We start from the raw sequence: 27,000 nt of genomic DNA, 5'->3' as shown, positions 1-27,000 counted from the left end.
TAACATGGACGTGTGTATCCTGGACTAAACCTATTTATCCCCTCTCCCAGTGTGATCAATACTGTCCACAGTTCAATAACGACAGAGGAGTTTCTCCATTAGGTGACAGTGTCAGCAGAGACACAGAGCTGCTGAGGAATCATCACCTGCCATCCACCACCTCACACCGTTCACTCCCACCTCCATTTCACCTCGTTACGATAAATACAAAATAAAAGATAAGAGATAAAGCTAACTGGCCCAACGTGAGTGCCGCATAAAAAACAGGAAATGTGGCTCAACAATAAAAGAAATTACAAGGTTCATGTAAAGAGCTCAGAGGGATGTGAGGTGACTGAGTTTGTAATTGAGGCCGTTCAAAGGATGGACGTGGTGTGATGAGTAAGATATAAACGGTAACTTCACCACACCAAGCTCAGCATGTGATTTATGTTGAAGGTAGAGCAGTTAAATGCTGCAGTGTTAATCAGGAAGCCCTGTGAGGCGGGGTCACGTGGCAGGAGAAGTGACAGTGCTGTCAGCACTCGGTTAAACTCAAACGCAATTTCATAATTTAACCACAGTTACCATAGAGATGGCACCGTGCTTTGTGTATTGAGGAGATGAACGACTGCTGCTGTCAGAGGAGAAACAGTTGCAACATTAAATGCTGCTGATTTATTGCATCTGCAAAACACAAGAAAATTATTCATAGACTATGTTTGAGTTGCAGCAAGCTACTTGTCTAAGACTAGAATAATGTTGTATTAGACAGTTGCAAAATTATTAGATAAAGCTCAGGATGATGTTAAAGGTGAGGGACACTGACAACAGAACCTCCTCCACTCTGTCTGTTAGTGACATGTCTTGATATCTCTGTAATGGGATTTATTTCTGCTGCCGGTTCAGACTTTATAAATGGAAACGTCAACCAAGATCTGAAGATATAAAACAGGTGCTCATGTAAAAACTTGGAGAGGTTTTGCAGGTTTTGGTTGCTGTAATCAGTCCTCTTTAACCTGGACACACAGTTTGTCAATTTCTGCCACTAGGGATCTCTCAATCAAACAAACACAGAGTTTGGCAACATTGTGATAAAGCATATGAATCATCTGCACCACCATTGCTCTTACTTAAGTCTTTTCTTTCATTGTTCATTATTCATTATTCTCAAAGGACTCGCTTCTCTTTAAATGGACCAAAGTCCGGTGAAAACTGAATAAAACAGCAAAGAGAAGTATCTTTTGACTGTTCTGGCAGACAATCACAATGCTGACTTATGTAGAAAGGGTTTGTGACACCAATGACAGCGGAAAAATAGTGAAGGACCAATACCGGTCTCCTTGCTTGAAACTTCTGGGACAATGTAAGTATTCATCGAAACAAAACATATAAGTCATTATTAGACAGAGTAATGAGGAAAAGTTACATATTATACCTCTAAGCTTTCTCTTCCTAATGTGAATTCTAGTAAAATATCTACTAATAGTGGATGAAAGTCCTTCTGTAGAAATACATATAGAGACTGTCACACTAAAAAGATCCATTTCTGTTTCTTCTGCTTGATTTGACTAACTCAAGCTTCAGGTGAGCTTTAACACAATGAAGACTGTGTAAGAGAGGGGCCTGTTAGAACAGGAGGGCCAGCAAGTATTGTTGAAAAACAAAAAAAAACACCAATCCACTAATGAGACTGCATCATTTGATCTAATGGTTGCCAGCTTGTATAACTTTAAGGAATCGTATCTGATTGCCTGCAATGATTTTTTGGGCCGGTATCAAAGAAGAAAACGGCAGTGATATAGTGGAGTCGTAAATATTTCTTGGTTGAGTCACTCAGCGGTGAGGTGAGGTGATAAACATGATCAGTGGTTATGCTTTTATCTGGGTTGGTCATTGAAAGAGTCTTAAATCAACTAAATTGTTTTAAATGCACGGTTTACAAACAATGACCTGTGGTCTGCAAGACTGAGAGGAGAATATAGGCTTTTTTTGTTGTATTTCCAATTTACTATGTTACTGTTTATATCAGGACCATTTGTTATCCTAGTCTTTACCAGTCTGAGAATAGAATGCAGGCTGATTGTGACCCACATCAAATATATTTTCAGATGTAGAAATTAACAGAGGAGCGTGAGGAGTCCAGACATTCTGACGGCTCTGTAGTTACTGATGGAAATTACAGATTAAATCGGCCTCAGCAACTGCATTCATCTCCTTTGACATCACATTTAAACACATACATTTCTGCATTGTGAATGACTCCATAGAGAATAGAGAGCAGATTCACTCCTTAGATGCAACAATAAGTAAATACTGCACTTTGTGGTGACCCATTGGACTTTGTAAGGTAACTTAGCTGCTCTCTACGACTACATTTACATGGACATAAATATTCAGAATGTTGTCCTTATTCTGATTAGGACATTATTTTCGCTAGTGTAGTGGCTGATCTAAACCTGCATGTTGGTAATTGGCTGTTTGATTGTCCTGGGTAGACGCTGGTTGCAGCTTTCACTCTGAAACTCTAAATGAGACCTGCAGTTATTAAGCTACAGCAAGTACAGACCTGCTGCAGGACTCAGTCCACAGAGCCCTGATGCTGCACCACGGCTGCTGAACAAAGAGTTCTTCACCTGTTTATCTAAAGTTCATTGAAGCTCGACTCAGAACGCAGAACCCCCCTTCCTGGCCCCGACTACAGAGCGCTGGTCGCCTGTGGTCTAGATTTGTTATTATTGAACATATTGCCTGCCAAAATCGCACAAAACTCAAAACTGCACTTCCTTAAGCCCTTAACAAGACACATGGCGAGTGAGAAGTCGATAAGAGAAACGATTCTCGAGACAGGCCACAGACAGACAGAGATTTCTGGAATTAGCAGATATCTTATGATTTACTGCTTATTCCGAGTATGACCTTGTTAGATAATCAGAAGAACCTGATTACAATGTGGAGTCTTCAGACTATTGTCTTATTTGGGTTTACTCTGTAATTTTGCTGTCCAAGTAAATGTAGTTAGTAACAGTGTGATATTTGAATTATTCTGCAGTACTGAACACTACTTCCTAAAAGAGTAATTAGGACTTTGTTTTGTATGAGTGAAAAAGTGCTGGAGCCCCCATCACATTCTCCACAGGGGGAGCGGTGACAGCAGCAGCAGGTACGAGGTGCCAGTGAGGAGAGTTCTACCAGCTGACTGATGCTGAGTCTCCTGTCACTGGTTAAAATGAGCCAGTGTGCCTAGACACCACAGACACCTGCAACCACCTACTGTCTCACTAACCCCCACACCCTGCTCTCGTCAAGCTGAAAAACTTAATTGGACAGGTAGGTGACACCTATTTAAATAGGTGTCACTATACAGACTTCAGCCCTGGAAATGTCTAATTGAGAAAGCTGGCAGTGAATGATGTTATCGTGCCAGGATGGAAATAAAGTTTCCACAGAGTTTAGAAGATTTGCATATCATTTTCATGATTGCATATTCATGATATGCAAACTGGTTAAAGGATACTGCCTTCTTTGCCCGTCTCCTGCATACTTTCCATCCCTGGGAGAGCAGCTGCCACGCGACGAAACAGCTGCAGACAAAGAAACACAAGGACATTTCATTCATTTAAATCAGGAAAACACAACTTTGTCTAAGTTGTCTAATAACCAGCCAACTAGCTACTGCTGAACATTTATACATTTGTAAACAAGTCTGTCTGTATAGTACAGTGCATGGTATGGTGGTTTGATATACTCCTATGCAGTCACTTCTTCCTATTCATTTCATTGGGATATTAATTATGTGGTTGTCAACGTCATTGTTAAGACATAAGGCAGCTTGTTATACTGATTAAAAAAGTCTGTACTGCATAACCACACTATAATAATGTGACTTAAACATTACTATGACTGTGAATTAGACCAGAGCAAGTGTCAAGTCACTGATGTGTTCATTTTTGCACGGTCACACAAGCTGCAACTCCAATTCCATCTTCAACAACAGAAACAGGATGTCTGAAAATGAAAATGGTGATTTCAGAAACAAGCTTCTCAGCAGATGAGTCAGTGAGACATCTATAGACCATTCAAATCAGACATTATGTCCTTGCTCTGCTTCACATTATTACAAAAACCACTTGTAACTAAAGATGTCTCTAGGTCTGACAATTCAGATTTATCAGGGACATGCACATTTTAAACCAAACTATGGCTTTAGCAAACATGTAATTTAAAATTCAGTTTTTATGAATAAATAGATACAAACAAAATAGTAGAAAATATTTGAATACATTTGAATAAACCAAAATAATTTATATTTAAGACATTACAAAAATAGTTATTTCCATGATGTTGTGGGATATCTTTTAGTAGCGATGTAGTCTTCTTATCTAAATGATCATTGAGTTGGGGCCTTAAAGCTCATATTTGCTGATACCGTATCTCAGTGGGCAGAGATGACAAAAACAGCAGACATTGGTCGTGTCCTTCGTTTTGGATGTTTCACACTCGCAGCGCCATGTTTGTCTCTGTCCTGAACAAAGGTGAAGAATAGCCTCCTCTGTCTCTGCCGTGATGGGGTGAGAAGGAGAGACGACTGCCAGCAACGCCATTCACTGACAGACACAATACAGTTCGAATTCGTCGCAGTGTACTTTCTATTAACTGAACAGACAGACGTTGTTTTTAACAACAAACATCTGTTTAGAGACAAATCAGTGCAGCTGAACCAACCCCCATACCGCCCCAATCATTACTGGGACTGAATTATTACAGGCACAGCTCAGTCTTGGTGATATGCTGGTGGTGTCAGCAGGAAGCAGTAATGAGGACAATGCTGCACTCCCTGTTTTTATTTCCCTGTACATTTAATAGTCATATTTAGTATGAAAAACAAGAGGCACTTAAAGGTTTCCTGTGGAGTTTTGACCACTCGGAATGATGTGGAGCGACGTTCCCATGAGAGACTGTTAGTATCTCCAACACACACATACACACGAGAACTTAGATAAGGTACATATCACTGCTGCCAGCTTCATGCTGCTCGACTAATCCACAGCTGGTGGTGGTAATGTGCTTAAACCATAAGCACTGATTCAACCTCTTTGCTTAAGTAAAAGTATTCGAGAACAGGCTCTGAAATGTACTAAAAGTAAAAAGTTCGCTCTTGAGGCCATTTCTACCAGCTGTACCTGTGCAAAGCAAACTGAGACTCATGTCACATTAATGTCGTTCGAAGAATATTTAAAATCAACCACTCTTACTTCAAATCAAATATAAATCAATAAACTAAACACAGGTGTTGAAGCGATGATGGCTGATTTGTAACTCCTCATCACGGACATATGCCCCGCACCTCTTCTCTCCGGTTGAGTCTTCCTCTCGTCTGTTTCATCTTGTTTCATCTTTGTACACGCTGTCAAGTTTGTTATGCACCAATATGTATATACAACAAGGAATCGTCTTGTCTGTCCATTTGGATTGAAATCCGTCTTGATTTTGGGAAGGTTGTGCTCGAGGATACAAAATAAATAAGAACGGACGAATCCCCTCAAATGCACTAAAATTAAAGTTACAAGCTTGTTTTAAAAACATAAGTAGTAGAAATGTAGGGAGTAAAAGAAAGTATTTGTAATTCTTTATTAGGCACCAAAAATCTGATCTCACTCACCTGTTTGACGTTGTAACCCGTCTTGGCGCTCGTCTCTATGAACATGACGCTCAGCTCTTTAGCCCTCTGTTCACCTTCCTCAATTGTGATTTGCCTGTGAATAGAGGAGAGTCATCATTAAGTCACAGCATATCAATGTATTAGAGGTAATAATAAATACAATAACACTGTTTACTTTATGAGGGCACTAAACAGACCTTCCTCATATTCATATAATATTCAACAAAGACGAACAGATGCTACACAGGACTCGCACAATTTGTAGCTAAAGCTCCTGTTATTCTAGTCTTTAGTGTGAACACACCAGAGCTAATTAGCTAATGAATGAGCTTGATTAATGACATTGTCCTGTGAGAAATTAATAACAGCCAATTTGCATTACATTTTAATGAAAGTGAGTGTTTGTTTGGCTCTGGCTGTGAAACGGAGACTGCGTCAGGTGTCCAATAATACAAGTCCTGCTGATTCCAGTGCCCACAGAGCCGGCAGGTTCATTAACACCACAGACTCAAATCCACCCGCCACTGTTCTTCTGGAGAAAACATGACGTAACCGCTCTTGTGTTAGTTTCTTTCAACACTAAAGGAATCTCAGCTCTATACTAATGCAAAAATACCACTTCTTTACACATTAACTTTGACTACATGCTGCTTCAATGCAAAAACAGAAACATTGTATTTAGATCGTCCTCCTCATCTTAAATAACTCGCCCTTTGTATCAAAGCAAAGAAGAAAGAAATCCAGTTTTTCTGAGACAGGAGGAAAATTTGTTTTGTGAGAAGAGGAAACACTGCACAAGAGATGTATTTACATAATAACACCACATGACAGACTTCTACCAGTGTCTCTGTGGCTATTTCTGGATGCAATGCGTCTGTGTCCCGACATAAAACAACACCGAGGCTTATTCATCGCCAGACAGGCAGTTGGTAAGAAAATTGCCTAATGAGTGTGCAATATGTGGCCTCCTAGCAACATTCATGCTCGCAAGCAAAACATTTGTAGTTTCAGAGAAGCCCAGTTCCTTTTAATTCAATTAAGCAGCACCACATTTGACAAACTTATAGATATAAATCCCCTAAATGTGCCTGCTTCTTTTCATCTTGATCCATGAGTTATTCCTGAGGTCATCTGTGAAAATATCAAAAAACACCTCATCTCACAATGTTAAAGAAAGTGTAATTGATGCTAAGAGACAAAGATCAACCGCAGATACAAATATAACATTGCAGAGGTAATGAAGAAGCATTATGGAGTTGACAAAGACTTTTTTTTCACTGCTCACTCTACTATAACAACCTTGACTACAATTTTTTTAAATCAACAAGCTCTTCATTAAAGGTGTATTAAATGATGTCTTATTATATTTTATAACAACAATACATAAAATGACTAAACGTAATGTGAATGGCGTCACTCTTCACTACGAGTCAACACATTTAGGGCCTGAATATTTCAGAAGGGAGCAATCGGCTCCCATTCACTTTGCATCTGTGAGAACGAGGATGGGATTCTTCCTGTGGCAAAGGCAAATTGGCAGCCGGGTCGCATGGAGTTCAACTCTCAAGAACTTTGAATGGCGATATATACGCATTCGCCTACTTGTGGCCCTTATGGTAAATGGACTGAATTTATATGGTGATTTTCAAGTCTTATTGACCAGAATCACATTCACACACATGTTCATATAACACTTCTATACGCACCATTCATCTATAACTATATTCATTCACTGTGGGCATATTCGTCAGGGGCAATTTTGGTATATAGTTTCTTTCCCAAGGACACTTCGGAATGCAGACTGGAGGAGCAATCGAACCACTGACCTTCTGGTTAGTAGACAAACCCCTCCCATTTTATTTATCACCTGACTCTGCAGTTCCCCTCAGCTCCATGGGGCATTTTAGCATCTCTCAGCCTATTGTTTTGGTTTTGCAGCCTGAGTGTTCTGGTTCACTCTCAATGCTCGGAGGACAATCTTCTCCAGAGGCAGCAGGCAGCATTAAAAAAACCTGTGCACGACTGACCCAGCACCAAACAGCTAACAGACACAGTTAGCAAGTAGCTGGTGATTATTGTGCAGCTTAAGAGCTGGAAATGTCCCTCAGTAATTATAGTAGACCAAAAAAAAAAAGCTAAGAAGAAAGTGAGTATTGGACTAACATTTGCCAGGTGACTGAAAACTAGGATGGAAACCAGAGCAAACAGTGAGCTCATATTCATTCTCTCTCACAGAAGCGTCTGGCCTCCCTCCCTTTCTCACAGATCTCCCTGTGTCCTGAAACCAGTCGAGCCAATCAAAACCATTTATCCAAACTGACACAATGACTGACAGAGGAGCGCCGCTGAAACATTTTCGCTTATAACCAAGAGGTGACTGCTGATGCGGAGACGTCGGTTGAATCTGATACTGTGACAGTGTCAAACAAACGTGTCTGTATATTGTCTCTAAAAGAACAAACAACTGCAGGTGAAGGTCTTCCAGACATTTTTCTGTAGCTCTGTGCTTCGTCACATGCTTCTTTGCCCTGAGTGCTTGTGTAGGTCAATCTAATTGCCTCCAGAGGCATTTTGGTCTGGAACGGCCCTTTGGAAATCGAAAATGATCGGAGAGGTTACAGAGCCATAAACAAATGCGCCCTGGTCCAGTGATGTCATCCTATCTTTAAACGCAATTTCAAATAAGCATTAATGTTGCTCTGGGTCTGCGGGGTGTGTAAATATGCAACTGCCTGCATATGTCAGTGTTGTGATTACAAATTTTTGCGCTGCCCCCAGGTGGCCAAAAATCTCTTTATGCCGGTTTAACAAAAGCCTCATCAGAGCAGTATTTATTACATGGACACTGTATTATTATTATTAGTGTCGAAGCAGTGGCGTCTCAGAAGAACCTGAACTGTGCATATTTTATTTCCCATGAGCATGGAGAATTGTGAAAAGCTGCACCACACATGACTGAACAAACTATCAAATACAAAGGAAATCCTGATCTCATAGACTCCTCAAGAGCAACTGCAAAGTAATGAAATACATGTGAATATTAACCTCATAAGGCAAAATGTTGGGTGATGGTTTCACACAGGAATTTCAACCCCCCTTCGTATACTCATGTTCCCTTGTTTTTTATTTGTATCTTTTATGTTTTATTGCTTTAGTGTTTTTGTTTGCTTTTATTTAATGTGATCTTCTTTTATTGTTCCCAGTCTTTTTTGGTAATTACTGGTTTTAAGTCATTCTGTCGTCTTCTTGCTTTTATTTCTTGTTTTTATCTGTGTGAATCGACTTGACTCTGACCCTGTGCCTGCTTTGTCCGTAGAAGGACTTCGTAAACCTTGTTTTTAAGACCTTGAAAATTAAGCTATCATTGCTTTTATTAAAATAAAACTATTACTCAAATGTCATCAACAGTAACCTCACATTTAACCACTACTAAACATTTTCTCCTCCACAAATCCATTTCTTACAAGTTCATGTGGTTCTTTCTTAGGAATAGACATTTTCCATGCACATAACAATGATGTTGTAATGTTAGTGTTAAGTATAACTTAACGAGATGCTCCAAATTTCCTAATTTTAACAGAAGCAAAAGGTTGATCTTCTGATATTCACCATCCAAAAATACAAGTAGCCTAAAATTATGAATTTATTCCTGTAATCTCTGATTTTCTTCCCTTTATGTTTCCAGAATACTCTTGTACCTTCACATACGTCACACATGCATGGACTCATTCTCTTCCATTTGGTGAGTATTTCTATTCAGTGAGTGAACACAAAACCGAACCAACGGTCTAACTTTCATCAACTCCTGTGAGACATTCCCTGTCCGGTCTGACCACATCTGCATGAGGGTGTCACTATGATTAACTTCCATTTCTTTAAAAAAAATTGAAAAAAAGGTTGAACAAATTATTTATGAGATTCAGAATAATTCCTCACAATAATGCAGCAGGAAACTGGAGCACTGCAAAGCTGTTAGGAACTGTCATTTAAAAAGAAGTAAAATGCCTGTTTAATTTGTCTGCACTGATTTGAACAGCAGTTAAACTGATTTACTTTTTGTAAGAAGCAGTTTAGGAGATGATGCTGACGTTAATGCAGGAATTTGCTTCTTCATCATAGAACATTCACTGGCCTTTCTCTTCCAGTTCCTTATTAAGACCCAACTAAATGGCACTAAAAATAAATTAACCATAAATTAAAGGGGAAAGGTTTAGTCATTTTCATAACTTTTTCAGATGGTGCCCCTGACTGTAGCCATAATTAAGATTGGCACACCACTCTCTTCTGTATTGTATTATCAATAATACAACATTTTAAATATATTTAAAAAATACTCACTTTCAAGCTTTTGTAAGCATTCAGTATATTGTTTAGTTTTCATTCTGCATCTGCATATCTTTGCATGACCATGTCCAGTTTGTACTGTATATATATGATCTGTCTGTTGTCTGAAACTGGAGCTTCGGTCTTCTGTTTGCTGCTGAAGCAGACAGAAGATGCATCTCACTGACAGTTCCAGTGAGATGCATCCGGCAAACTGCCATCACCAGCAGTTTTCCTGTTTTCCCTTCACTCAGTCACATGTTGGATCTTTGTGTATTCCAATGGGAATTTCTTCAGTAAAGTTTCTACAGGCTAACAATGCTGATGCCCAATTATGTGTGTATAATTTATGCATGGTTACATAAATATTATGAGCAAATAACGAGTGGAGAATGTATGAAATGGAAGTTTTTTGATTCTACTCTGAAGGAAACTTCTGCATTAACTTAAGAGACAATACTCCAGGGTTTCACAGGAAAAATAAAACATAGATGTACATAGAGTAGGAACAGCATGCATCTGTACACAGTCTGCATAATTCATTCATTTTGGCATCAGGAGACAAGAGATTTTATGGTTTGATTCTGCCTTCAATTTTACACTGTTCTTCCACGACTGCGTATTCATCATCAACATTTCTTAGACCCTTCGAGACTTACTTAACGCCCTGTCTCATCACTAGCTTGTCACCTCCTCCTTAAAAAAACAGAATTACTGAATAATTTCCTCAAGTTGCTGCATATTTCACCATAATCACTACAATACTGCTAAACAAAAGTAGTTATGCTAAAGAGTATATCCACCATCATAATATATGGTTTGTTGAAAATACTAATTTCTCATACCTGTCTTGGAATTTGATTAAGGTTCATTATAAAAATATGGTTATTTATCAAGGAGTTATAACTGTCAGAAGACAATGATACTAAGACTTGATATGAGAGAAGCTTCGCTCTTTAACAAACGGCCATCTCTGCAGGGACAGGCTGTGCAGACAGTCTAATGTTTTTATCATGCTTGTTGTTGTTTGCTGCTACAGACATTTTGCACATCATGGTTGCCATGGTGTCAAGACATCAAATGAAATGCTGACTAAAAGACAAAACAACATGATATAATTACTGATGAAACAGGATCAGTAGCAACCAGTAACCACACACCTCTTATCCGCCAGATCTGTTTTGTTGCCAACCAGCATAATGATGACATCACTTCCTCTCTCTGTCCTGACATCGTCGATCCATTTTGACGTTTGCTGGAATGAGTTCACATCTGTTGAGAAAGGCAAGAAACAAAACAGAGTCACATTAAAGACATTCAATACTGAAAGAGAAAACATTTACATTACATACTGATTTGTAATCAGTGCTTGGTGTTTTTAAATTAGCTGCAGAGAAATAATGTGAAATCCACTGACAGATATAGCACAAAAAATTAATGCAAGATGAAGATACAGCAGAAAAATCTCTGCACATGTCATGATCTTAAGGTATAACTCATGGACAGATGGGACTGTGTGAAGCATGTAGTACTGCCATTACACAATCAATCCACACACCGCAGCTCTGTAGCATGTTGAAGTTCTTAATAAACCCTATGACCTTGTCATGCTCACTGCGGCTTCACTGGCATGAGGACTAAGGGTTGTATCCATTTCTTAGACTGACCATTGGTAGAGACAGACTCCACGTTTTAAGGTGAAAAGAGAAATGGTTGTGGTGGATGGTAACCCATGCTGTTTTCTTTATCTTTGAAATAAAATCAATCTCCTGTGTCCTGCAGACATTTTACAATAAGTGTCTTAGTCTTTGCTTTTTATTATCTATTGCATAGAAGTAACTGACACATTTTTTAAATGTGTTATTTTTGTCATTTATACAGATAATTGCTACATGATTTATTCAGGATTGCCAAAAAACTGTTTTATGTGGAAAGAGTTATGTTGCAGAGCAATGACCCTTCAAATGCCCTTGGTCCCAAGTGGTTCTTCCTCTTGGTTGACGGAGAGAAGAAATTAAAATAGGATTTACCACACTACCACAATTTTGATAGTATATTCCACTTCAGTCATTGTTACTGTTTCTAAGGATAATTTGGTAGGGTGGGAGGTTAAGGTAATGAATCGCATCTCATCGCTCAGTGGATGTTACCTGGGAAACATTCAAATGATATTTGATATTGGGGAAATCTCAGCTAGGATCTCTTTCTCAGGGGACTCCATTTGTCACTCAGTTTCACAATTGTTATCTGTGAAGTTTTAGTTTTTCCCCAAAGAATATTTCCAGTGAGCGAGAGATTAGCTCTGTCCACCCATGTTGGCAGAAAAATATAATATGAAACAAGACTATTTAAAGGTATAACAGAGTGTGCAGCTTGAGCGGACTTCTTGAGGGACACTGACTTGTGATGTCGTAGACCACCACAGCCACAGTGGAGTCCCGTATATAACTGGGAATGAGGCTCCTGAAGCGCTCTTGTCCTGCTGTGTCCCAGAGCTGCAACCTCACCTGGGGTTCAGAGAGAGAAAGCTGAGGAGGCTGAGATTATTCAGATAGTCAAGAGAGCCTGGGAACAGTCGGCTCCCTCCACACAGACAAAAAGACTTACACAGCAGATATACACAAAACAAGATATATAAACATGCATTATTCATACAAGTGTGGACACCTCATGGTGACCGATTCAAGGTCGCACTGCTATAGGAAAAGATACTTCAAGATAAAGAGACAGGTGTGACTATGTTCATCTACATGTCTGAGGCTATAAATATGTCATGCTGATGTCATCAGTACTGCTGGGTACAGTTTGAATGCAAACACTGTATTACTGTGGACATGGACAATGCTACAGTATGTGCTTGAGTTATTGCAGTGATGACACACACACATTATTTGCCATGAGGTGGTACAGCTGGGGTTCTTACCGTTCGATCTTCCAAGTACATGGTTTTCGATAGGAAGTCAATTCCAATTGTGGCCTGGTTTAGAGAGAGTAGATAATAATAGATCAGTATCACTGTAAACACCACATGAGGTTATCAATTGAATATACAAGATAAACAAATATTAGAAAGTAATGACAGAAATATTAAAGAGGACAGGTTATGTAAGATCGGGCTACAGTTCATTGCCAACTCTTATGTGTAGGGGTAATATAATAAATATCAGAAAAATGAATGGAACCCAGCACAACAACATTAGTGAGGCCTAATGTGAACTGTTGATTAAAGCAGAGAGAGTATGTGGGTGTATTATTCGATCACAAATAATACTGGAAAATACACATCAATCATGGAAAGATCTAATATATCAAAGAGCAATAATACACAACACTAAAGACCTGTTGTATAAACACACAATTCATGTTTATATATTGGTCAATATGTATTACATGTGTCAATATTTGTTCCATACATCACCAATTGTTTAGAAATATAGGAAATACATACAGAACTTGTACAAAACCGACTTTCGTATTACAAATAATAAGAGCAATAAGAGTCAGTTCTAAATCAACCACAAATAACCAACTAACGGCCTGTTACACAAAATGGCCGATATTGAAACTAAATTATCTAGTTGATCATAAAATAAACAAAAAAACTATAAAGTGCATCAAAACTGGTACCAGGTATTATTCTAAAGGTTAGCAAAACAGAGTAAATAGTAACTTAGAAAATGTAGGATAAGGATTAGCATCCGTTTTTCTTTCAATAAAAAGGGTGAATTTATGGAACCATGTTGAAAATTGGAAGTGTGTGATATAATTTACAGTTTTAAAAGATCGCTTTGAAATAGAACTATAGATAAATACAAGACACTTGAAAAATATAATTACGATTAATGCGCTTGTGGTTAGAAGACGGTTAATAGTAAAGTAATATGCCTTCATATGTATCTATAGTTACTATTTGACTGTGGAGTTTAGGGGAGTTTAGTGTGTTAAGGGTAGGTGGTATAGGACTGGCTTCATCTTTCAGCTTTTATTGTATGCACAAATATACTTGGACCAAATATCTATCCATCGAATATTTTGGAGGCTATTGATCATTCATCAGATAGTCAGATTTTAACCTGGAGTGTGACAGCGATATTGTTTTTAGTTATTAGAACAACTTTATTGTTTAAATATATAGTTTGTGTGTTTGGTTTGGTTTTTACACTGAAATCATTTGCTTAAAATCATGGCTTGTACCGTTCCTCATTATCTGTTTATTATATGATAATTTCCTTATTGTGTCACAAGGCAGACCGCAATGTGTTCCCTCTTTTAAGGATGTTTACTTTCTGCTGACAAGCCCACAGCTTTTACTGCCATGATATCAGAGGAAGTTGGAATGGGAGATTTTCAATGACATGTGGTCAAGTGGTGCATATTCAGATGTTGTGTGTGTGTGTGTGTGTGTGTGTGTTAGGAGGATGAAACAGCTTGTGTAGGAGTGACCTGGGATTGTGCTCCACTCCCCAGCTGTATAGTTACACCTATGTGACCCCTGCTTGCAGACTCCAGCACTACCCAGCTGCATCCCACACTGATAGGTCTGCCGGGCTGACAGGTTACGACCTGTCTGTAGACTACAGGCCTCCCACTACCACTCATTCTAAGACCTTTCAGAGAGTTACTTGTACCGAGACACATATTATATGTTTGCACCAGTTTTTTCTTTTGCTAAATCGTGTTCGTGTTTTTTTGTCCCACAGTAGCTGGGCATTAGCAACTTGATCACGCACTCGTTTCCTTGGTGATGACAGCTACCACAGTGGACTAACATAGAAAGTCTGGCATGAAGACAGGATGTCATTTATACTCTTCCATTCCACTCAGTCAGATCAGGCACAGAGGAGCTGTAAATACATGCTCAAATAAATCACATTATAGGGCTGCACATGAGATTATAGGATTAGAAATAAAAATATGCTTTGCACTTGTATCAGCCTGAGAACGGACAGGTAGATTAAGTGAAGTTCTAAAATAAATCATAGAAGTTATTCTGGCTTGCTGTAAAAGTATTTAACTTGGCTGACTTTACTGGAAAAAACGAAAACCACTGTGTGCTTAAAATTGACACACAACAGCCCATCAAATAACGGTAAAATTAAATAAATGTGTGTCAGCTGAGAAAACATTAAAACCCGCTGATTTACAGTTGGATTATTGAAACAAAATCATGAAAGACGTTAAAAGCATAGAGATGTTGCAGGAGACTAAGCTTGGGGCGGACGTGCTGTGGGCTCTCGCTCCCTTTCTCTCTCGCCACAGTTTTAAATATAGAATCCCACACAGACAGCTATACATGAACAAATTAGATCAGCAGAAATTATTAATGTTTCTTTAAATTTTTAACTAGCACACATCGTCAAAGGACAGACTGTGACTCTCATTCTTCCAGTGACAAGGGCAAAGAAAGCGTTTTTTTGACTGGTTTTACATTTCAAATGTATTTTTACTTGATCGAGCTGTTTTGAGGTATTCACCTTTAAATTCATCATTAAATAAGTTGATTTTTAATTTTTAATATGTGAAGACATCAGTTTTACACTCAAAACTACACTGAAGCTATCAGGAAAACATGCAGAAAAAAACCAGATGGCCAACTCAAGGTAATTGAACTGTACATTAAGAAGGGAACAATGTAAGATAAGCAAAACTAGTATTATCAACCATTTCAACCAACCAACTGGATATAAAATATTAGATCATTCATATGGAAACACATCGATTTACCAGTTACAACCGTATGTATGTATGTACAGTATGTGAAAATACATACAATGATGCCAAAAACAAAGTAAAATAAATAGAGATGATATTTGGGAGGCTGCTTGTGTGAAGTAACACTATTACTGGGATTGGTAAGGTATGTCGAGAACCTCTAGATAAGGCCCCAGAAGTTAAATCATGTTTATTTACCTTTAGAATTTAAATATATTTACCCCATGAGCCCAAACAAACTATATTAACCAGGCAATTCAGAAATGATGTTATGGAATGATTTAAGAAAAGAAGTTGAAGCTGCTGATGCTCCACTGTGTTCACCAGCTAGTGATTAACTGTCAGTCTGCCATCAGGTATTGGGAAGGTAGCAGACAGTGTTTCCTAGCTATACCAGTATAAACGGATGATAACAGTGGGACGGCTGGGTGATGAATCTCTGTGGGTTTGTCGCCACGAGCAACGTCTTGATCCTTTGGCAGATGCGTTTGTCCGAAAGAACAAACTATGAATTACAATCAAGCTAGCGTAGCTCAAGGAGAAATCTTCTAGGAAAAAGTGTCTTAAAAATGAATCCGCCTTTCTAAGCTAACAGCTGCTAATCTTCAATGTGCTAGTACTGTACATTACTGTTGTAACTCATTCCTTCAATAACCAACATTACAATTGTGTTTACACTGACTCAAGTCACCAACCTCACAAGATTTCCTACTTCAGTAATGGAAACCCGAAGAGATCATAAAACATAACGCAGGATGCCTCGTGGAGCGTTGGCACACACAAAATGTTTATCTTGATATCAAATGTAACTGAAATAATAAACACATGCCTTTATCTTGTAATGTTTTTGACTATTTTTCCATTGGGGTACTTCAGCTTTCATGTAAGCAGTGAGCAGGAATGTTTCTTCCACCACCACTGCTCCCCCTAGAACTTTCAAGGTCCTCCATCTGGCCGAGACGCCCTTAAACCAACAGACCTTGAGGCACAGCGAGCATACTGGCGTTTGCTCACAGTTTGTGAACACACCAAATCTGATTAATTTGAAGTCAATCGCTATCGCAGCAAGAAATAGATCAGAGTATGATCACGCCTCCTCCCTTAGACAGCCGGCAGTTACAGAATGCTGGATTTGTAACCAATGTAATGGGGAGTGTCAGTGCATTCATAATTAGTCTATTTAACTCACATTATCTATGTCATAAAGCAGTATGGGCAGATTTATTTACCCTAATACAACAATCATTCACGATTAAACTCATTTTCCAACCGTTGTGCAGATTGGGTCCCACAATTAAGTATTTTTGATAAATCATTTAGCCTATTAAACAAAAACAAAAACAAAAAAAAGACTTTTAAATTAACAATGACAAAAAGACTCAAACAGCTACACCAGTGAATGGTATCTGAGCTACAAAAAAACACTTTTGGTTAATAAATTATCAAAATAGTTCTTGATTAATTTCCCAGTGAAGTAATCATTTCAGCTCTACCTGTTTGCTTAAATATGGTTATGAATATCAGATCAAATTATGTGCATGCTAATAAGCATAATTTTACAAATGTAATGGGTTATCCTCTGCTTCATATTGTCACAGAGTGATATTTCATATATTTGGTAAATCACATTCACCAGTAACTAAACTAAATATCTGAGTCTTCTGGTGGAGCAGACAGATGCAGTCACAGCCTGGTGGCCAGGCCTGACTGACAGCCCCACCACAGCTGACAGAAGCACTCAGCCTCTGGAGGCCTCTGATCCCTTTAGCATGTGCTGCCAGGCAGAGAGGCCGCCTGCCTGTGTCTCCTTCGGCTGGGTGGCTGCTTGATGGGAGTCTGCTGCTTTAGTGGCAGCAAACCAGGCTGGCCTCGCTCGCCTCCTCCTTCTGACTAAAGCCACCAGCATGCTCCGTTTCATCTTTCTGATGAACCTCTGCTTCTAAATACACTGCTTGTCTACGCAGGAGTGAACTGCTCAGACATGAAAGCTGGACTCAGAGGAAAACAGAACAATATGATATGTAAGCCTGAACGACTTCATAAATCCTCTCAAAGATGCATTTCCCATGAAGACTCACATTCAAAACATCCTTCCACCCTCGCTGGGAAAATCCAGCCTCCCCCTCTGAGCAGCAGCATTACCACACAGACCGAGCTAATGCACACAGCATTTTAATTAATTCTCAAAGGTCTCAGGAGTCGAGCTAGGAAAAGACTGCAACGTCATTTGCAGCCCTACCTGTCACTGATAAGACAGAGAAGATGGGCACAGCAGGCACAGCAGGCACAGCAGGCACAGCAGGCACACACACACACACACACACACACACACACACACACACACACACACACACACAAACACACAAACACACAAACACAAACGAGAGACTGAGCTCTTGCAAGAAGGTAGAGAATATGGCACCTATCAAAAATTCATGATCCACTAAAAAATCAAGGTGTAAGTACGGATGGAGGAGGCTATATTGTGGACTCTGAGTTAAATTGAGGCTTTAAAGGATTTTGTTTTACACACAAACAAAATAACCATCTGATTTTAATTTTACTCCCTGGCAACTGAAATGATTTGAGGTACAGGCTATTACAATAGTGTGGGGCAGTGACATTAAACAGTATATGTGGATATTATTCAATAAGCAGATGCAATCTGTCTGGCATCTGTCTGCCAAAGATGTGCACTGCTCACTTATAATGGGAGGATAGGGCCTCACCATTTGACTGGTAAACCATGTTCCTAAAATGCTCCACAGAAGGGCTGCACTTAGTGCTGTCTTTGATGGCTGCTAGTTTCACAGCTGTAATTTACCCAACTGCATTCAGGTTGGGAGTGAGAGCAGCGGCACTAGAAGGCCACGTTGACTCCAGCTAATAGTAGTTGCTAGTGAGCAATTTCTGAAAATGATGCAGGAAATGATCATGTCACATTTAGGTCTCATCATGTAGAAATATCGCGAAGACTGGACTGAAATATAGCAGATAAAAGTAACTGTTTGCAATGTACACACATGGGGGCATAGAGACAACTATCCCTGGATTATCAAGTTATCAGGAGCATCTTTTTACAAATTGTTGAATTAATCCACCGAGTTATGACCATTTATCCACAATGGATAATGTCAATAATGACATCTCGGAAAGGGTCAAATTGAATCTGAATTATGGTAATATCTCTGTTTAGAATTGATTAAGTCATAGCCTGAAGAAAGTGTGTATGATTTTCTATGAAAATGTCCAGTCTTGGGTATTATAAGCATCTTTACTGCCTGCATGATGCGTGGGTCACAGCTTTTCTGTATCTGGAACCGTTAGTGAGCAAACCAAAACTACAATAACCTTGGCCTCATGCCTCGTCACTCTGCATCCCACCTTCCACTCTCCCATGCCCCCTGCAAAGTCTCAACTTACATGGGAAAAAACCTCTTAAGAATAGCAATGAATTCAAAACAATTCTCATTTCATAATTACAGTATCAGGGACAATTTTTGTCCAGAAATTGTTTAATGGAACTTGAAACAAATTAGACACCTCTTCACTCTATTAGCTGCCAAACATTTAGTAAACAAATGTCCACAAATTTCCATATCCACCATTTAGATTCTGATAGGTCAAGATATTGAGTGAACAGCCGACCATGCCCAAATATGAAGCTGTTCAACAGCAACTTGTGAGGGTGATACCTAGAAAAAAACTATTTTTATCATGAAGACATAAGTCATATCAGTCAATGTGAGATGTGTGGCTGTGTAGTCTTACATGACTTATGAATATGGGGACATAAGACGAAGGAGCAGCAACTGTGAAGCAATGCATCACAGCGGTAACACCGAAAATGTAATCCACACACAATGCTCCTTCCAAATCTCATTACAACACAGCCCAGTACTTACTGTGTGAACACTGAACAAAGGAGACGTGTTGGCAGGATGTAGTGAGGCCAATGAAAATAGGTCTTTGTAGAAACACTGTTAATATAATAAGAATTAACTGAATACAAGCGGAATCATATTTCTAACAACGTCCATCAAGTTCAATAAGGTCTTAAAAACAAAACTTAAACTGAGGGTTATTAAATGCAAACATGAATGTTGATGCAGTATTCAATTCAAACACTTCGATATGAAAATTGTATTAAAATATTAAAAGAATGAATTTGTTTTTTAAATCCAGTTAAGGACTTTGTGCATTTTCTAGATAGTTGACTAGTGATTGACTAACATTGCCCCATTAAACTGAGGAGCCACGTTAGATGGTAAAGACTAGTAATTGCAAAAGTTATTGCAAAATCTTAGAAAAAATAAGTATTTAGTTTTATTCAAATATTTGGTTGTAAATGTTTGATACTGCAGTAATCGTGGAGTGTGATAATAATGACACAGCTAATGATGAGGTAATTTTGAGGGATGTTGTGTAATTTACGATCTTGTGTATATTGCATATGATGCAAATTGTATCACTGAATGATAAATAATTCTCAGAATCAAATTAAGTGTTATTTCTTACGTGAAGTTTAACAAAACAAAAGTTAGGTTTTGTTCACCTCTTCTTGTTACGTGCTGTTGGGATTACAGTGTTTCCAAAGATAATCTTCTTACATTTTTCCCCAAATTACACAGGCTGTTAACACTGTGCATATACACTCCCTAGATACAGAGCCCGGGTGAACTGAAAGACAGACATTTGCACACTCTACACAATATGAGAAGGAGGGTAAAATAGATATGTGAGATTTATTTTTTATTCATTTTTATTACTACAGAACTTTTTGCTTATAAGGCAATAATGCCACAGGTTATATTTAAGGGTCCTTTGCGTGTCTGTAGATGCTTTGCAAAGAGCACTGCTGCAGCTGCATAAGCAATATTCTGTTTTTAGGATGACGAGTGCGATTCAGCTGCTTTGGAGTACAGGCTTAGAAACAGGGATCGCCTGAGGGCCCACTGTGCTCCTGATGTGGTTCAGTTCAAATGTGTCTGTTTTCATCTCCATGTTGCCTTTAACTGCCACACACACACACACACACACACACACACACACACACACACACACACACACACACACACACACACACACACACACACACACACACACACACACACACACACACACACACACCAGTGTTAATTTTGGCAGCTATTTTTGATTTAGTCTTAGTCTTAGTCTTTTGACGAAAATGCATATTAGTTTTAGTCACCTTTTAGTCATTTTAATCCTTCTTAGTTTTAGTCTAGTTTTAGTCGACGAAAACAAATTCCATTTTAGTCTAGTTTTAGTCGACGAAAACTAATTCCATTTTAGTCTAGTTTTAGTCACATTTAATAGCCACATTAAACTCCTTTTCTATAAAAACATATAGCTGCAGCCTAATAGCTTAAAAATATTTATTTAATTTTAAATGTGAAAACAAAAAGGGAGAGCAGGTCAGACTGGAGCCGGACACAGAAACTGAACATCGGTACAAACCAACTGCAGCTTCTGCTCTGATCAAGAAGCTGAGACTGATCTCTGACCAGCTGAGACCAGAGAAACTCTGTGTTTTCACTGTTTCCATAGTTAAGAAGCAGTCGGTCACTGAGAGGCTGCTCCACGAGAACGCGCTCTGCTTTCACTGTGTCTCTCTGAGCGAGTGCGCGAGGCGGGGGGCGGAGCTACGGACCGGAGCGCTATCTGGGAGTGCACAGGCACACACACACACACACACAGATTCACTCGCCCGCTACTGATACTTCATGACGGCCTGATACGATGATGTTTTAAAAATTATTGTGACTTAGTCAACCACCAACATTTTCGTCTCGTCTCGTCTCGTCAACGAAAATTAAAATAGATTTCGTCATAGTTTTTATTTTCAAAGATTCGTTTTCGTTACGTCTTCGTCTCGTCTTCGTCATGGAAAAAAGGTCGTTAACGAATATATTTCGTCATCGTCTTCGTCAACGAAATTAACACTGACACACACAATATGTTTGTTGTTGCATTTATCTCCTTTATTATTATGAGCCTTATTTGTGTTGGTTGATATATTTATTTTTATTTATTTATTATATGTATGAAAAAATAAAGGCAAACAGTATACTGCAGTGTGTCATACTGATCACTAGAACCTTTGCCATGTGCCTACAGTAACACTTACCTGATATGTGTTGTCAAAGCTGTCATACATGAACCGCGTGATCAGAGACGTCTTTCCAACTGCAAGACAGGAAAAAAGACAGAATGTAACAAATGAGAGACAAGAGGCCTCGTCTTCCTGCATGCAGACTCTCAATAGATGCACCAGCGGGATTGGTGGTTATAGTTTCTGCAACGGCTGTCACTGCTCCCCATGGAGCTCATTAGTGTGTATGGGGGTGACCAGGGGTCAGCAGTAGCATCAGCCTCAGATGTAATTACTGAGCTGCCGCTGGAGTAAACAGTACGTTTTCCAAAACACTTTCATGTTCCATTTAACACATTATATGTAGAGAATTCAGAGCTAAGATATAAAGAACAGCACAATTGAAAATGTGAGGGAAAACTTGACCTCTCCATTTGAAGGACCGTCATCTTAGAGTTGTTAACAGGCTTACTGACATTTATAGTTCATCCTACCTTTGTCAAAGCCAGATGCTAGGCCAATAGGCTGATTAATCAGATTTAACTAAAGGACGACAAAACCAATTATCTCATCTTCTTACTTTAGTGGTGACGTGTTCTTTCATAAAACAGTTTTGGTTAATTCACAAGGGATTTCTGTGTTTATGTTTCTGTCCATCTTTTTCTCACTGTTCGAGGTGGATGAGGCTCCATTGAAAAAGAACTCAAATGTGTTAACTGTGTAGGGATGTTAAGTGAACTGATACTCAGATACCAGCTCAATTGCCTAAATCCTGAGAATATTCCATTTTCTAAAGAGGAACCAAAGGTACAAGATTGATTTGGGCAGCATAATAAACCTACGTGTTCCAGTCTGACTTCAAACTCAGAAGAAGAAAAAGAGAAGAAGAAGAAGAAAGCAGGCACAGTAAACACTAACAACAACATGTTGAATGTTGATGCTAAGTGCGGGGGGAGCAACAGGTCCACTGCAATTTGTTGAGATACAAGAGAAACAGGCAAGGACTGGCACATAGAGATTTTTAGGATTTGGTATTTAATGCAGATTATTAGGCACCATTGGTAGGCAATCCAAAACCAGCATGCAAATGGCACCACAGAGCATTTTGAACAAAAGGAGGAAGCACTTCAAATATATCTAAGCACCTCAAAGACACACAGATCAACAAAAAATGCCATTTCCTGCAATACTAGGGTTCGCTTTATCCATTGTAGCAGCTCTCCTCACACATGTTTGTTTCTTTTGAGTGCTAAACTCTTGATGAAACTGTTTAATTTTTGATTTATACAAATGTAAACCTTTTAGCTTTGAACATCTTACATTGTGGCGTAGTTTGGTTTGAAATCAGGTTTTCAGGGGGATGTTTTTTTGCTTGTGTTTGTCTTTATACGTACAAGATAATCCACATCACATGTCTACACACGGCACTTGTATGACTGTAAAGTTATATCATATTGAAAGAGTTGCAGCTTGGTGCAATTAGTGACATGAATCAACAGTCCATGCTTATATAGACACATTTCTAGAAACACTTCTGAGTATTGTTTAGCCACAACAATATTGATTACCATAACCATGCCTATTCTTTAAAAAAAACACTGGAAAATGTGTTACTGTTCAAACAATGTTGTTATAGTGGATACTTAATGAGAAGATAACAAGTAACTTGCATGCTGATGAGCTAAACTTAAAAAAGGACGTGAAAGTGTCAGAAAAAGCATGCACAAACTAATGAGTTACAATGTGCAGTATTACCCTGAAGAAAATAAACAATTGTAGTTTTTGGTTCCTTCATTTTTGCCTAAGATAGTCATTGGTTTTGAACTGGTAGCTTCGATGTTAGATCCTGTAAATGTATTAAGCCATAAAACTGATGCTTTTCTCTCTGGAAAAAATTATACTCAGATGCCAGGAATCATTATGGAGGCTTGCTATGGTATGTGACTGACAAATGACTGGAAAACAGCCACCTAATTTCATATCCATTCAATAATCAATTCATCATATTAGAAGCATGAGCCATATTATCCCAGAATTAATCACTTATAGAGAAGAAGACTGGTTAGACATGGTTGACTTGGTTGATAGATGGTGTGGATGTTTTTCAGATTTATTTTTTTGCCTAGTGATTTTATTAATGAGGGGGATTGAAGCAAAGCAAATGGAGAGGCCAGCAATAATCAATCACATCCTCTTTTATATCCATTTAGCAGCAGTGCATATGCTTGGCTGAGAGCTGGTCTCTTATATCCCTCTAACTGCAGTGGAGCACATCCAAAGTGCTACATTCCAATCAGTTCGACACTGGACAGACTCCGTACTTTGCTGACTGCCACATTTGATTTTATTGACGGTAGACTAATAGATCTAAATGATCTAAACCTCAGTCCAACTTGCAGATCTTTTTGTGCTGCTGCCATTAAAGGTTTGTTGTTTTTACGTATCTGTGAAATTTTACCTCATTATTCATGTGAGAGAAACTTAGTATTGTAGGAGCACTAAAGATCTGAGACTCAAACTGTAAATATGATCTGTCTTAAATTCACAGTTCATCAAAGGGCGCACAGTTGAAATTGTTTACATGGAGAGTTTAATTAGGCAGAGTAATTTCATATATCTGTGCCCTCACTTGGTTTCCATATCTGCGAGGCAGGATCTCATACACAGGCACTGATTATGCTAATAACCTCATGCTAATTTATCAATAAAACATCTAGCATACTTATCTCCAGTGGTGCCCTACTTTTTACTGGTATATTCAACGTTTACTAATGTATTCACTGTCTATTTGTAATCAAAACTCCTTTATGACTTATTATATACATATTCTCGAATAAAAGTAGGACTTTGTACTTAAGTAGATACTAAGACCCTACGGTATGAAGTCCTGTAATAGACAAATTTGAACAACAATGAAAAACAAATAAGTTGATTCAGTCATTAGAAACTCTATAGTGTTTTTTACGATTAAACAGGTGCAGGAAGCGACATCTTTGACAAATGGACATGAAAACTGTGGCGAGAGATGATTTTCACTGACTATTTTACTGTGAATTGCAGACAGGAAAGAAAATCGGCGGGACCCGGACTCCCAAGAGAGAGCGGAGTGAGGTCACTCTAACATGGGCGCAGAAATAAAAAACAAAATGTTCTGTGACACACACCTGCTGCTCATGTATCCAGGGCCGCTTGGGTGTCAGAAATTGATTAAAAACTGTTTATCTGCTCGAATGTAAACTGATAACATTAGCATGCCTGGATAACCTGTTAGCTACAGTGTAAGGTAACATCGCCTCATAAACCTCCATTACTCAAGTTGGCACGGCTGGAGTAGAAAAATGATTGGTAAATCATTAATTTAGAACATAAACAGTGATTTAATCAGATGTTTTCTAATGGTATATGATTTGCAATACCCTACACTTCCATATGCGCGAGTACGTGACGCCGGAGAATGGGGCTATGTGTAATTGGAACACTGTATGTTACTATGAGGAGTCCTACACCATCGCTTATCGCCATTGCCAATAACTAAATTACCCTGATTGTCAGTTTGTGTGAAGAGTGACAGAGACGAGCAGACACACACATGTAACACACATTATTGCACAATGCATCATTATAGTTTTTATCAAAATTACAGAATTAATGTGAACTTTCTAGTGACATCTTATAAGATCTGCGGCGACAATTATTATTTCAAAAACCTCCACATTTTGAACGGTTATAAATCCGAAGACATTGCCTTGTTAAATGTAATGTTATTTTTTCAAAACATTTTGACACTTTTTAGAGAACAATCAATGAAAACCATCAAAAGCTGCAGCCATGCATACTGAAACACAATATTGACTCTACTGTCTCAGGTCCAGTTTCTGTTTTTCACCCTGAATGTGTTTCAGACTCAGAATGCCTTCAGATCAGTAGTTATAAGAGAACAGAACATTAGGATGGAGAGTCTGATCCAACATCCTCAGTGCTGACTCATCGTCCTCAACCACTAAAGAAACATGACACAGCATCTTTCTGGGCTCTGTCACTGCTCTAAGTTTAACAAATCTGGGAGAAACGCCACATCCTATTCTCGTTCTCCAACTCAGTAGTATTTGGGAGAATGCAGTAAGAAGGGCAAGGTAAGGAAGGTGTACTGTGCACAGACCAGTTTGGTTTTGCTCGGTGTATGTTCAGATCAACATAATGACGCGCATTTAAGTACATGATTGAAATGTTATACCAAAGCAATTCAGGGAAACGAGACCTGTCCTTATCCATCCTTCAGTCTCCAAATCATAAATGACTGAACAGAGAGTGTTATTACATTTTGTCCGTATCCCCAGATATGGGGTCTGTTTTTGTGAATTTAATCATTGGGGCGGAAACAGGAAGCTTAGTTACATGGCTGCAATAATTTAACACATTTTCTGTAAGGCTAAAAATAAGTGATTAACAAGGCAGATTTTTGATTACATTTCAGAATTAGCTCTCCATCTCTGAGCATTTCCTCCTCATAAGCTTTTCATCCTCTTTGCCGTTAACACTCAGCGCTATTTTAGGGATTATGATGGGATTCAAATGATTAGTAGTTTTAGTCAAACATAAAAGCAAAATCCAAGGCAGCGCTGGAGATATCAAAGCAATAACCTCTTTTCTTTCAAGAACTATCGCAGGTGTGTTCTCGCATTGGGTTTACAGAGAAAACTGCAGCTTATTAAATTTCTAAAGGAGGGGTAACATTGAACTGTAAGACGTTTAGCTATTAATTAAACTGCCTGGCTACAGGCCAATAATGAACTTTCAACAATTTTAATCACTTAATGAAAACCAAGGGATTTAATGAGATTGTTTGGATATATCCTTGATATGACTTATATTTGCCATATGAGGAGACTCAGTTAGGGCTAAATACAAAACAGGCCGGTAGAAACTCTGGTTTCTGCGTATTGGTGTGTACATGTACAACAGAAATGATGACATCACAGCCTTCTTCAGGCATGTCCATTGTTGTTTGCACCAAAAAAAACAAAAAAAACAATGGAGGCTACTGTATTTCCTAGTTGACTGGTCAATTCTCTCAAAGAGCATCCTCACAATATTCCTCTCTGGTATTGGACAGATTATAGACTTTGTAGACTTGTTTGAGCTTTTCATAGCACATGCCTGTCATTTTTCGGTTCTTGACTTGACGGAGATATTTCGTGAAAATAAAGGGCAT

At 38.7% G+C, this 27,000-nt stretch overlaps 1 protein-coding gene across 2 annotated transcripts in view; it reads right to left on the bottom strand.

Annotated features, from left to right (window-relative positions):
- rab6ba (RAB6B, member RAS oncogene family a) overlaps nt 1–27,000 on the bottom strand; it is a 47,514-nt gene that overhangs the window by 3,263 nt on the left and 17,251 nt on the right. The window contains exons 2-7 of one of the 2 annotated variants that reach the window (XM_053431070.1): nt 21,825–21,883; nt 12,888–12,941; nt 12,366–12,492; nt 11,125–11,236; nt 5,642–5,735; nt 3,497–3,563 (exon numbers count right to left, since the gene is read on the bottom strand). In XM_053431070.1, the coding sequence (XP_053287045.1) occupies nt 3,497–3,563; nt 5,642–5,735; nt 11,125–11,236; nt 12,366–12,492; nt 12,888–12,941; nt 21,825–21,883 (513 nt within the window). The remainder of the gene's footprint in view (nt 1–3,496; nt 3,564–5,641; nt 5,736–11,124; nt 11,237–12,365; nt 12,493–12,887; nt 12,942–21,824; nt 21,884–27,000) is intronic. The other variant, XM_053431071.1, reaches the window with a different exon arrangement.

This window comes from Pleuronectes platessa, chromosome 9, assembly GCF_947347685.1.
Source record: "Pleuronectes platessa chromosome 9, fPlePla1.1, whole genome shotgun sequence".
NCBI lineage: Eukaryota > Metazoa > Chordata > Actinopteri > Pleuronectiformes > Pleuronectidae > Pleuronectes > Pleuronectes platessa.
This window is presented reverse-complemented; position numbering and strand designations above follow the sequence as displayed.